This window comes from Oryza glaberrima, chromosome 9 (assembly GCF_000147395.1).
Source record: "Oryza glaberrima chromosome 9, OglaRS2, whole genome shotgun sequence".
Lineage (NCBI taxonomy): Eukaryota > Viridiplantae > Streptophyta > Magnoliopsida > Poales > Poaceae > Oryza > Oryza glaberrima.
Window position 1 is genome coordinate 5,813,928 of NC_068334.1, and position 14,343 is coordinate 5,828,270.

The 14,343-nt window shown below is 41.9% G+C and overlaps 2 protein-coding genes across 3 annotated transcripts; both read right to left on the reverse strand.

The window, feature by feature from the left end:
- Positions 1-6,879: 6,879 nt before the first annotated feature.
- On the reverse strand, positions 6,880-10,508 carry LOC127785358 (uncharacterized protein At3g52155, chloroplastic). Of its 2 annotated transcripts, none has more exons than XM_052312789.1 (5): positions 10,100-10,508; positions 9,013-9,112; positions 8,341-8,520; positions 8,117-8,234; positions 6,880-7,100 (listed from the first exon to the last, which is right to left on the reverse strand). In XM_052312789.1, the coding sequence occupies exons 1-5, from the start codon at positions 10,395-10,397 to the stop codon at positions 7,044-7,046; spliced, it is 753 nt and encodes a 250-aa protein (XP_052168749.1). In that variant the 5' UTR covers positions 10,398-10,508; the 3' UTR covers positions 6,880-7,043. The 2 variants fall into 2 exon arrangements, with proteins under 2 accessions (XP_052168749.1, XP_052168747.1); XM_052312787.1 differs by lacking the exon at positions 6,880-7,100 and adding an exon at positions 7,150-7,292.
- Positions 10,509-11,116: 608 nt separating this feature from the next.
- LOC127785359 (ycf20-like protein) lies at positions 11,117-13,481 on the reverse strand. The gene is made up of 2 exons (XM_052312790.1): positions 13,267-13,481; positions 11,117-11,971 (listed from the first exon to the last, which is right to left on the reverse strand). The coding sequence occupies exons 1-2, from the start codon at positions 13,413-13,415 to the stop codon at positions 11,530-11,532; spliced, it is 591 nt and encodes a 196-aa protein (XP_052168750.1). The 5' UTR covers positions 13,416-13,481; the 3' UTR covers positions 11,117-11,529.
- Between the last annotated feature and the right edge of the window lie 862 nt (positions 13,482-14,343).

Consider the following 14,343-nt stretch of genomic DNA (forward strand, 5'->3'; position numbering starts at 1 on the left):
GAAGATCTATTTTTCAAATCATGTGCAGAATTAACATCTCTAATTTTTGAAATCTCATTCATTAAAACCTCACAATTTTCACAATCATCATTATTAGGAATAAGAGATTTTAACCTATCAATTTCATATTTAAGAGATTCAATGATAAATTCCTGTTTTTTATACATCTTCTCACACTTTTTATTTTTAGCACTGAAAATATTAATAGCTTCTTCAAAAGCACTCACCTCATTATCTTCATACTCTGTGTCAGATTCACCACGCGCCATGAAGCAAACATCGGAGACATTCTTTCCCTTATCATCATCTCCACTTTCACCATCTACATCACTTAGTGGCTCAAAAGCGGCGCAAACTTGTTGAAAAGCCTTCCTAAGATTCTCCATCTTCCTCCCTTGGTTAGAACCCTTTGACTTGTTGTAGTTGTTGGGCTTGTTGTTGTTGGTCTTCTTACCATCTTTGTCTTCTCTTTTGCCTCTCCCAAGCTTAGGACAATGCGAACGAAGATGATCAATTGAACCACATTCAAAGCAACGATTTGGACCACCTCTTTTCCTGTTCCTGGCATTATTCATAGCTCGAGCAATTCTGTTAGCGACCAAAGCCAAATCCTCCTCCTCAATTTGTTCGAGTTGATCATCGGATGTGGCATTAAAAGCAGCAAGAAAAGAAGGCATAGATGAAGAAGCATCAACAACCAAAGAAGAAGAAGAAACCAAAGCACTCGATTTAGAATCAACTTTGCGAGAAAGAATATTCATCTCATGTGTTTTCAATTTAGTATAAAGTGAATCCAAAGTCAAAGTAGACATGTTAACAGACTCCTGAATAGATGTAACTTTCATCTCCCAAATAGACATGTCGAGACCATTCAAAAAGTGACGAGAAATCTCAGACTGTGGATAATTATCATCATAAGAAGAATCAACAGATCTAAGATCACTCAAAATTTTATTAAATCTAGAAAGATAGTCATCCAAAGCCTCTCCAGATTTCATCTCAAATTTAATGTACTCCTTTTTAAAAAGATCTCGACGAAGCTCTTTAATATTATTTGTTCCTTGATGAAAGTTTTTCAAAGCATTCCAAATCTCATGAGCAGTTTCAAGATATGCAACACGATCATAATCAGAACGAGAAATCCCACTCAAAAGAATATTACGAGCTTTGCAATTATTTTCAAACTCAGTTTTTAAAGCATCAGTATTAATGGCTTCAGGAATCACATAAGGATGAGAAACTTTCCTCCAAATATCATAATTTTCAGCCATAAGGTAAGATTGCATCTTACTACACCAATGAGAAAAATCAGTTCCATCGAAAATATGAGGCTTAGTTGAAAACCTAGCGGGAGTAGCCATGGCAAAAACTTTAGATCGATAAAAATCCAAGAAGAAAACGAGGCTCTGATACCACTTGTAGGATCGAATCACAAGAACTAAGCCAACCAGAGGGGGGGTGAATGGTTGGTATACCCAAAAACCGAAAACTTTTAGCGGAAATAAAAGTTACCCTCGAAATCGATGGAAGTCGGTCTCACCGAGATTGATCTGCCGGTCTGACCGAGTGGATGCCGCCGGTCTGACCGGTGTTGAATCTCCGGTCTGATCGCTGAAGTTGCCTGCCGCACCTGTCGCCGCCGCCGGTCTGACCGCCTCGCTCCCGCCGGTCTGACCGCCGCAATGCCGCCGGTCTGACCACCGGTGAGTTGCCGGTTAGACCGCCGAAACCCGGTGAAACACAAATCGAAGAACTCTTAAAGTGGATGACGACTTTATTACTTCTCTCTGTGTTTACAAAGTGAACAACAGCACTCCTTACAAAAATTTCGACTAAACTTGAAACCCTAAACCAAAACTCAACTCTATTGTTCTCTAAAGCGATACAGGAAGCCTCACGCTCCCTCTCTATTTATACCACAAAAACCCCTACTCAAAATAGGTGTAGAACTCCTATACACAATAGGACTCCATTCTTTAGTTTCCATACGTTTTACAATTTCCAAACGTGCAGCAAACAACCGGCCGCACCAGAAATCCAAAACGGATTCGCTCCCAAGCTGACGTCCACGCGTGACCGTCTCCGACTCGCTGCCAGCTGGGCCCTCGCTTCTCCTGGGCCGACTTGGCATGCCGCCAACAGCCACCGAAGCCCACCGAGCCGCTCTCCTGCTGCTCGGCCAACCAGTCATGCACACATACATGCTTCACCATGCATGTATCGATCACACATACATGTACAGCACCGTACATGCATGCATACCTGCACGCTACAGTACCTTGTGTACTGTAGCACCATATACTACTCCAACTTTACAATTCCCTACGCGAACACCGGCACTTCCACGCACACCTCGTGAAGCCCGTTACGAAGATCTCTCCCACACGATGTCCATCCACCGTATGCCATCTTGTATCCAACTTCGTCACCCGGTATCCTTGACCGTCTAGACCTCAACTCCTCCATGAGTTTAGTCCCGATCCCTATCGTTGACCGAAGTTGACCTCCAAGAATCCAGACTCTAGTCACCTTCTCACATGGTATCCAGACCGCAATAGACCTCTGCTCCTCCCTGAGCATAGTCCTGGTCCCTACCATTGACCAAGGCTGACCTCAAGTCACCTGCACACAATTAGACAAAACAACCGTTTCTGGGCACAGATATCACAACCTGACCCACATTAGTCACACGCACTCACACCAACATTCACACAAACACTCAAACCAATTCTTTGATTAAATCATTTGCATAGCCAATTGTTCATCACAAATATTAAACATGACAATGATTTCACACAATATTAGCCAGCAATTTCACATCGATGTAATTTTAGTAAATACAATTATCATGAAAATACAATCTTATTATCCCCGAAAGGAGGAGGCATCGCTTCTCCCAACCACAGCATTACAGCAAGATGGCAGGGGAGGGAATAAGGGGAGGGGAATGGAGAAGTGCCGCTGCCGGACTGCTCGCTAATGTTCCATCAGATGATCATGTCAGTAATGTTGGGAGTAACAAAAATACAGTTATGTGATAATTGTATTCATTAATGTTGCATTTACACGAAATTGCTCGCTAACATTTCATTTATTTAATTGATAGTTTAGGAAATAAAGTTGCAGTTACTTGAAATTAAAACAAGAGCTTGTTGCTTAAAAAAGTTGTACCAATTTTTGGTAAATTCAATGCTAATTAGTATTTTTATCAATATGTACTTTTATATCTGTTTTTTTTTTAATCAGAGCGGTCCAGCATGCTTGGGCATGAAGAAGCTTCTGGAAACGATAAGATCGATCAGCTAGCAACTGTAGCTTTTGGTAGGCCCCAGGGAAGCAAGTGTGGACATGAAATGATCAGGTTCAATGAAGGAAGGAATCCTGCCAATAACTTCTCCCTGCCTCTCTCAAAAAGTGAAAAAAAAGAACATAAATATCTTTGCCTGATCTCGGCCATCTTGGGAGAAAAGAAATCTGGTAAATATGGAGGGGACAAAGGCAAGCTGTAACGCAAAATAGAACCACTTGTAAGAGTGGACTAGAGATCATCTATAGTCCCGGTTCAAGCCGTGTCAGATATTGTCAGGGCGCCGAGCATCTTTAGTCCCGGTTGGTGTTACCCACCGGGACTAAAGATCGAAACATTTAGTCCTGGTGGGTAACACCAACCGGGCTATATTTGGGATCCTTTATATATGGGTCTTCTTCTCCCTCCAGCCCGAGCATGCTTCAAAATTTCTTGAGGAGGGAGAGGTGCTGCCAAAATTTCTTGTGAATTTGTTTTGGTGATAATATATAAATTTAAGGTGTCTAAACGGTTAGCAACTTATTCCTCCAATGTTTTTTGCTTAGCATTTATATTTAGAGATATGTTTTGCATACATTATTGCCTCTAGAAACTTAGATGAAAGATGATGAGAGAGAAAACTTGTGTAGGGAAGAAAGAATATAGAAATTTTGTTTATTTAGAATTTTATAAAAATTTGTGATAAAAGAGATGAGAAGGAAAAATATACAAAATTAATCTAAAAGAATAGAAAACAAAGTTAATTTAAAATTAAAATAAGTACAACACATTAAATATTTGTTTACAACTTCAAAAATAATTAAAACATCAATAATATGTGGGATTATTTTATAATTATTGTATGAATAATTATATATAATTATTGTATGAATAATTATATATAATTATTGTATGATTGTTTAATTGGTTTGACTTTCGTGGATTATTTTTTATGATTTTTGTGCATTTCATGTAAATGGATCGGCAATGGATGTACAAAGCGGACCGACGGTCGAAAGAGTTTATTGACGGCGAGCATTATTTTTTGAGAGTGGCCAATGTTAACAAGCATAAGGGTTTTATCTGTTGCCCATTGAACGTGCTGATGAAGCCTAGAGGGTGGGGGGGTGAATAGGCTGTCCCTGAAAACTTAAAAACAAATCGCAGCGGTAAAATTCAAACAGACCCGGAACTTCCTAGTAAGGAACTCCGGAACTTCCGGCCTGCCAGACCCGGAACTTCCGGTGTTCTTAGGACAGGAACTTCCGGGTTACAGATGAAAGATGAAATTCAAATTTCGAAACAGGAGACTAAGCCAATCTTCTCAAGATGATGCACATGTATTCTAAGCAGGAAATAGATCACAGAATCATCCACAGAAACATCACAGAAAGAGGCGAGCGATTTTTTCCCGAAGTTCGGATCTTGCGATCCTACTCTCTGTTGAGGAGCTCCAAAGAGCTGGGTCTCAATTAACCCCTTGCCTCACTTGTGCAAAAACCCCAGAGGAAATCCACAGCCTTCAACCCCAAACACCCCTAGGCAAATTTCTAGAATTGAGTGACCACCAAGATCCAACTCAACCTACTTCTAGAAATCCGCCACAAGTGTGGGTTGCTCTACTTGGAAAGCCTCTAGAATCTCAGCACAAGAACTTCACTAACTTACCTCGTTCCCTTTCGGAGGAGAGGAGATCCTTCACAAACTTACCCTGGACATCCACAATATGCAACGGATTTTCGCGGGCGACACCTAACCGTCTAGGAGATCATCTCCAAGAGTTATAAGCACCGAGATGACAGCCCACGAGATACTCCAAGTGCTCACCCAAGATCCTAGTCTTCACACATCTCCAAATCTTCCTCTCTCCCTCTCAATCTCTCAATCTCACAAGAATTAGGCTCTAGATTGAGTGAAGAAGGCAAAAAACACTTGGGAGAGGTTAGCAACAGCTCTAGGTTCGAAAAGTGAAAGTGGAATGGTCAAAGAACGAGCTGGAAACGAGTTGTATATGTATAACAGCTAGGTGACGTCATCTAGCCGTTACTCACAATTTTGAACTGGAAACTAGATAGGAAGTTCCGGACCTAGAAGACAGGAACTTCCGGACTACACTTAGGAAAAATCTTTTTCACAAGACCGAAACTTCCGGACCTGGAAGACAGGAAGTTTCGGACTTGCACTTTTGGACATATGGAGTATTTGCAAAAATAACTCCTAGGGAAACTTGACACTTGGTTCACACTAAGAGCACTTGAGATATCTCAGAGCATCACCTGGAACCCCTCTTAATAGTACGGTTTTTCCTAAAAACTCGATTGCAATAAATAAACTATCCTATGCACTTCTCGAGTTCCGGTCCGCTTTGATTTTATACTTTTGGGGGCTCTCCAAGCATCCATCTTCCACACCTTGGACTAATGCACCTGAAAGTTACTTAATGAACTCATTAGTCCCTTAACCACATTTGTCATTAATCACTAAAACCCACTAGGGGGATTAATGCACTTTCACCCATGAAATAAGTGCAAAAACCAGAAGGAGTATTCTGCATTAAGAACCATTCATTTCCACTTGTTTGAGTCGGAGTTCATGACTAGCTATAATTGTTGGACCTCGCTCGGAGAGCTAGGGGTTCAAATGGAAGAAGATGAAGTAGAAGACGAGAACATTTCGGATTGGGCTCAGTACGATAATTGGGGGTTTATATTTGAAGATAAAATTATATCAAAATTCCAGTGAGGTGAACATAATGAGTGGCATCTACATGAATTACCCCAAGAAGTGCCTCAAGGCCTACCACCGTAGGTCCAGGGGTGCCTGCCTTCCCACACCACCCCCACGCCCGACTGTCATCGCTGCCCTTGGTCGATCGCCTCCGCACGCTCCTTTGTTCCCCTAGATTCACTCACCGCGCTGGCGCCATACCAAAGGTGGAAGAGGAGGTGACATGGCTAGAGGAACGGCGCCTGGAGGCCATGCATCGCCGCCTGGCTCTCTCCCTGGTGCCCACCACCGACCACCTTGGAGAAAAAGAGGAGAAGAAAAGAGAAGTGGAAGGAAGAAAAGGTTTTACGTGGATGTGGAGCGCCAACGCCGCCGCTCTAGCTCCCGCCCTGCAGCTAGCCGCTGCCACTTCGGCCTCACCCACCGCCACCGCTCTACTTCCTGCTCCCCACGGACGGCCAAAGGGAAAGATAAAGGGAGAGAAAGAGAGGGAGATAAGGGAGAGGGAGGGAGGGAGGGAGGAGGGAAGGAGAGAGGACATGTGAACCCCACATGTCAGTGGATCCCACAATATTGTTTGTGTGAATGACAAATGATCTCATGTATATTCTTTTAATTCTAATGCCACATAAGCATCACGTGGAACGAAGATAAGATCAACACCTCCATGTAGGTGCTAGTAAGCTAAACCGTGTTTCAAAACCACTGAGAAAGATAAATTACATTGGTTTTAATAATTGGGTTTTAATAATTGGGTGATCAGATTCGGTGACTAGTCAAGGTAGCCAAAGTGAACTTATACCTATAAGATAGAACCAAGCATTTTTTTGGCCGCTCTATAAACTTGGCTTTATCAGATACAGTACTGGTATTTAATGCATCTAGAGGTTTTCATTTATCTCATCTATCTATTCATGTTATTCCTTCGGTGAGATCTAACGATTGTTACAACTTATACAAGAGGAAAAATGACCAAATGAGGATTAAGAAAACAGCTACAAAAATGGCATCTATCTTTAGTTACAACGATTTATGGCTTTACAATGCCATGAAGCTTCCATCCCCCAAGCCCAGCCAGCGAAAAGGCCTGCATACCATATTGCAAAGAGATTTAGCAAATTTTCTAACACCAAACGATTTAGAGACTCAGTATTTAAAAAAAAAATATGTCGAGCAAATTGACGTGTTTACAGAACTATGGCCTTTCATGCCTATACTTATATGTGTGCACAGCATGCACGCGGTGGCACGTGTTTTTGTGTGTGTTTCTGCAAAGGTTCTGCAAAGGTTACAATAGGCGTATTATCAATTTTGGAATTCAATTTGCAGTGTAATAATTGGAATAATAATTTCTTGTACTAAAGGATAGCGTTGACATGCTTTCATACGAGTCATCCCCCCCCACCCCCCTAAGAGAATACATTTGCGCGTACACACTAATCATTGTTCCTACGCGTCATAGACTGAAATTATTGCGAAACTTAGCCACACTTCTAGCCAACAAATTGCTAGCCTCACTTTGTGTGGCATAACACACTTGTGACAAAGTGAGGTGTGGTAAACTTAGCCATCAACAAACAAACCGAAAACATTGGATGAGGCCAAGTCACCTCATGAATCTCACATAAGACCAACTTCCACATGACTAACCAAGTTGCATAAGCTACTGAAACTTGATCAACTAATGGTTATATATGCTAATATTTCCTCATCTCACATACACATAACACATTAACAACTGTCAAGGTATGGGCCTATGAAAATTTAGTTGCATTGCCAAATTTGTGTGTCCCCATTAGTTTAGTCTTGAGGGTTCGAATTTGTCATACATTGATTTCCTCGAAATCAAGCAGTACATCATATGTTATATGTTATAGTTGGATTTCTAAATTGCCTTTTAGGACCACTGTTACATGATGCAAGGACAACAGAACTACATTTCAATGGAGGTTCAATAACAGCTCTAAGAATGTAACCCGCCGTAAGATTCAACTGACAATTCACAAGTAATCCAAATGATGGTATGGCATCAGACACAAAATAGAAGTGTAAAAAAACTAGGAAATAAAGGAATCAACTTTTGGTCACAGGAATAATACTAACCTCAACCCATGATTTTCCTTCAGCCTCAAGCAATGCAGCATTACATGTCTTAAGCACTACTGAATCACCAGAGAACATAGAGGCTGCTTCTTCCCATCCTTTATTATGTCCCATACACCTGAATATTTATTCTACAAAAATGTCATGATCGGAATTGAAGAAAAAAAAAATCTGAGCATGAGATTCAAAGCATAGGATGATTGGAAACAAATTAGAAGACTTACATTACAGTTAGGATTTCATCACTTGAATATTGACAAATTGCCTTTTGCAAATGTTCAGCAGTTTGACCATCCATTGCTGCAATTGAATAGAAACTTGGGATAAAGTGAACGATTGCTTCAGACAATCCCTTAACATGGTCTTGCAAGATCTTAAGAGTTTCCTTTGTACGAGTTGCATCACTGTATTGAAGAAGGATAAAAAAAAATTAAGGTGGATGGCCTATTCTATTTATATGCATACCAGAAAAACAATTTATGTGATTTTAGGCATTTCAGAGACATAAGTTCAAATAATTGGATGGGCAAGATGATACTTATAATGAATAATAGAGAAGTATTCCAGGCATGTACATTCCACTGAAACAAGATATCACCAAAAAGAACTCGGTAGAGTATATATGATGAACCACTACACATCCAAGGCAATCATAACTCACATGGCAATACCATATCAATTATGGCGACACAAGATCTACTCCTACCTGAAAAAAGAAAGAGCAAAGAAAGGGGGAGGTAGAGAAAAAGCTAATGTGAATCTGCACCCTGCTGAACGGAAAGAAGTTCCAGAAAAACACTCATATTGCATTAGCAGCCTTTCAAGCTTTTTTGTCCATTAGCAGCCTTCTACATAATCAATGTATACAGATTTTCTTACAAAAGCTAAGTGGTTACCTGCATAGGACGAGCTCAGGTATCCATCCCATCTGTTGTAGCTTGTTAGAAACACTGATTGCAGCAGCTCTCCCTGCTTTGCTTAGAGGTCTGTCATGATCTGACATTGATAGCCATGCCAAATGGTGTTTAGTCTTTTAGAAATAAATGCAAGAGCCAGTAATTATCAACAACAAAGACATCCGGGATTATCATACTACTGCATGGCTACCGAAATGGTGCGTACTAACTAGCACATCGAACAAACAACAAATGAGCATATGGCGATTTTGACTCTTTCTCACCCGGTTCCCTTTTCTCACATCTATACTTTCTATAAAGTTATAGCTCAACACACAACCATGCCACATCATCACTTGCAATAATTACATATTTAACCTCATGCAAACATACAACATTATTTACAATTTATTTAATTGTACAAATCAACATGCAAGCATATCCAATCAGCACCCCTCACATCATTTGCATAATATTTTAATAAGTATATCTATCATTTTTATAATGTTTAACATATATTTATCATCAATATGTTTCACAATAAAGCACGAGTATCATTTGTTTGTTTCACAATAAGTACTGATTAACCCTGATGTTTTTTTTTTCCCGTTATACTCCTAGCTTGACTGTCAAAAAAAAAATATTGAGAATCGCTTACTAATTCCCGCAGCAAAGTGCGGGGAATCACCTAGTTTATTCAAAGAGTTGGCCGTTAAACTAATGTTGTGAAGTATATAACACACAAATGGTAAATGCATTGGAACCATTTCTTTTGATAACTGCAATAGCCCTTTTGTTGAGTAGTATATGTAGCAACATTTCTCTAGAATAAGTACATTGTTTCATTTCATCGGACCATTGTAATTCTGCTGCAAGCAACACTAGTAAAGAAATGTGTCAAACAGCATAACAAGTGCACTATCTCATCCAATCTTTTGAGCAGCCAGAGCATAGCAAAGAAATGTACATCATATTCCCTATCGCAAGAAAGAGAAATCGCCGATGCTCCTATCCACTGTCAGGTGTAAACCATCCGATTTCTCGAAAGAAAGGAAGGCAAGAGAGAGAAGGAATGGGGGCCCCGTACCTCTGGTGAGGCGCTCCCCGGCGGCGCTCTCCCCGTGCCGGAGGAGGATGAGCCGTCGCCGCGGCGGCGCCGCCGGCGCGGGGGCCGCGTCCCCTCGCGCGGGCTCCGCGGCGGCCGCCGTGGGCGCGTCGACGGCGGTGGAGACGGAGACGGAGCGAGCCGCCGCCGCCGCGGCGGGAGGCATGCGGCAGGCGGCAGCGACCGTGGGCAGCGACGGCGCGAGGGAGGAGTTGGAGAGGAGGAGCAGGTGGGGAGGCGGGGAGGCGCGGCCGGAGAGCGGCGCGGGTGGAGGTCTCATCTTCCGCCGCCGCCGCCGCCGCTGCTGGTGGTGGGTCGTCGTCGTGGAGGTGGTCGGTCGCTTGTCATGGACTCATCGGAGAAGAGAATGGATGGATAGGGAGACGATGACTCTAGATGCTCCTGATTTTCTTTTAAAAGTAAATTTCAGAAAAAAAATAGGTAGAAAGTTGCAGAAAATCACAGGGTTTTTTTTTGTCTCCGTGTATCATGAAACCCTACATTTATTCAATTTTTGATAATTTTTAAAACTTTATAGGTACTCTATATTTTTGAATTTTGCCTTAATCCGTGCTCAAAAATGCATAACAGTGGAATTTCGTGAAACATTTAAACCATAATACCTAGAATTTAATGCCAAATGACATAATATTTGTGGTTTTTTATAGCTTGTACCCAAAACATGGGATTTTATGAAATTTACACTTTTTTTCTCCTTCTGTTTTCTTTTTAGTATTCCACATGTTTTAAAATTTCAAATAGTGACAACAATGCCACACAATTTCTCTGTTTTGACCTACGTAGAACACATTAATTTGACAAGCCAAAAAGAATATTTAGACATAGGTCTTCTGAATTCATGCAGTGAATTTTATAACAGGACAAAAAGGATTCTAAATATAGGAAAATTTTCGAATTTAGGCCAAAATTAGGCAGTGATGTATACATATGTCCTGGTTAGCACTATAGCTCAAAATAAAATTATTACAACTAACTAAGTGAAATTCAAAACAGAAGCGACTGTATACATATGTCCTGGTTCAGTCATTGTTTGAACAGGAGAGACTAGCTAGCAAGAAAACATAACCTTTTGGAAAATAGTCAATAAGACAAGTAGCTAATTAAATAGTGTGCCTGGTGTGGACATAGCCAACTACAGAGTCATCTTACAACAGGCTTCATTATTTGTCTATAGGAACAGATGCGCATCAAACTAGAGTATAATATATCTACATGAATTTCATACAAGACAAGACTACATCATATGTACATTTTATAGCCGAAGTAAAGTTCACAGCATATCTATCTGCATACAACACCACAGGAACAGCTTCGACCCTTGGAGTTCACTCGTTGTATCATTGTCAGCTGAATGAATCTTGTAAGTACATATAAGAAGGTGATTTGGAAACTCAGCTTCCCACTTTGAACGCGTCCACAAAAAAGCCCAGACATACGCCGGCTTTCCAGTAGTTCACCATTGTGATCATTGACCAAAATCGTCCAGGAGGCCTACTGGCCGGTTTTCTGTACATGAGCATGCCAATTCCCTCAATGGTAGCCACTACAATAGCAGCAACAAAAACATCCCAGTCACCAGTCTGTCCCAGGACTGTTGCCAATGCATTGGCGGTATAGAAGCCAAGGAGCACAAGGAAAATCTTTGTGGGGGATTTGTTCCTGGCAGAATTCAGTTTTTCAAGTAGTTCCCTCGCAGCAGCCTGGATGAGTCTTCCCAGCCTTGTTCTGCCAAGAAAGCCACCATCATCTTCGAAATCTTGGTTGTCAGCGTTAGATGGTCCACCTGTTTCCAAGGCAAAGACTGGCTTCCATCTGGTTCTTTTCATCTGGCAACTACAGAGTGGAGATATTGAGTCAAAAGTGCCAAAGCTTCTACAGGGTAGAGATTTTAAGAAGTTGATTGCGCAGCGCCAATCATGTTTTTTTTCCCAATTTGTACAAGGCTTCAGTTTTGAAGCTAGCAATTCGTCTACTCCCATCCCCCAGAGAATATGAAACTTCGAATTTGACTAGTTAAACATTCCGAACTTTTATTTTGTGGGGAAACATTCTGAACTTTGACCACTACAACATAGAGAACTATCTTACATTTCTCATGTCAAAATAATACAATTAAGTGACTAAAAAATGTTTTGGCAACACAATGTATTACAGTTATTTTGACGGTCAAATTTACACACTAGCGATCTTATCATGTCCAAAGTGTCATATATTTGTTGACAGATGGATTAGTTCTATTGTTTTATTTTGTTTATTCAAAATGGTATAAGCATACAACACGGTAGATACCATATAAACTAAAAATGGGTACTATCAGTAATAAGATCTAATGTATACCACAAATCAATATTATATAACGATTACGTGCCGAATTCTTATATTTTGTATGGAACCTAGTGGCATAATCACAATACTGTTTGAAGAAGGTAAATGCAATACTTTGTCGAAAGTCTGCATCCATGTCACCTTCAAGAGCACAATCTGCAGGCGTGCATTTCCTAACAACATGCAGTGCAACGCAATTCCCTTTATTCCATCCTTTTTGTTTGGGTGAGCCCATATTATATTCATTTTAAACAGTCAAACCCCCAACTTACATCAGCCCAGTGCCTAGCTTTACATTAACCTATATGCTTCTTAACTTCAATATAATCTGAACAGACAATATAATCGGACTAACAGTCAGCAAAAAATGTGCTAAATCCATGAACATCCCGACTATGGACATGGTTCAGGTAGCACGAACTCATCATAAACATAAACAACCAGATATACTAAAAGTGCCACGGAACTGTCGCAGCACACACCCCCAACTAGAAATATGTGCGCAAATGAATTGGAGAAGGTAAAACTGCTGCTCCCCCAAAATTCCCCCAATCCATACGGGCTCGAAAGAAACTGGTACAAGGTACATATTCAAAAGTGACAGTAAAAATTGACGCCCAACCTCCCAATAGCTCCGACAATTTAGTTCTGAATTAGTCTTAACCCCAAGTATCCCAATTTCTGATGCCCCTAGTACTGAACTTAGTCTAATTGGAACCCAATTGCCAATTGGTGTTTCTTTTTTTTTTATTTTATAACAAAATTCAAGTAACGGATAGAAGACAACAATGAGCAGAGCTAACCTGAGGCCCAAGGCTCGGCCAGTTGTTCCCGGCGGCGACAAGCAGGTCGGGTGGAGAAGCGCGGCACCACGGCCGCCGCCTCCGCGGAGGCTACCGGCTGCCGCCCGCGGGGCGCTGAGAGGGAGGGCTCCGCCGCGCCGCAGCGGCATGGGCGGCAGCAGGGGGCACCGCACGGAACGAGACCTCTGCGCTGAGCCGCTGAGGAGGAGTGAGGACTGTGTCCGCCTGTGGCTGTTGTTGAGTCTTCCGTGGATATATGCAATTTGTTCCATTGGGCTGTTACTGGGCTGGAGATTATGGACAGTGGGCTCTTTGTGTTTGGTTTATTAGAGAATCTCTACGAGCGCTACCAACAATAAGTTCACTTTCACTCCTTTAATTAGTGCCCAAATCTGATTCGTATCCCTGAACCACAATACCATATATCACGACCCCTGATTATTGAAACCAGTATAATTTGACTCTTTCAACGGTTTTGGAGAGTGGTTTCGCTGACGTGACGCTTACGTGGCATTATAATTAAAAAAAATGTGTGCAACCCATTAGTCATTCACACAAAAAAAAAGTGTGGAGCCCACATATTATCCTCTCTATCTCCATCCTTCTTCCTCCTCCCGCTCTCGCTTCTCTCTTCCTCTCTCCCCATTTCTCTTCACCTTGGCCGGACTGCCAGGGCAGCGACGACACGTCTTGTGGGTGGTGCGGCCGAGGAGGTCTTTGCCCTCTTGGCGTCTCGCCTCTCCAGCTGGAGGAGGAGCTTGTCCTTGGCGTCGACGGTGAGGTTGGCTCGCCCCTTCACCTTCAGGACGCCCTCACGGAGGCCGACGCTTGCCCGTCTCCTCCTCTCTCTTTCAGCTCTTCTCGCCGCCGACGAAAGAGGCACCGAGGTGCCGCCGCTCGCACAGCAAGAGCCGGACGACGATGCTAAAATGCGAGGGCGGCGACGAATGAGGAGACGGGATTAATTAAACAAATGACTAAAATGGCCACCAAAATCAACAGTGGGATTTATTCTTACTACACTAGTACACCCACCTGTGGGAGGTACAGTAAAAACACCCTTCCAATGGCTATATA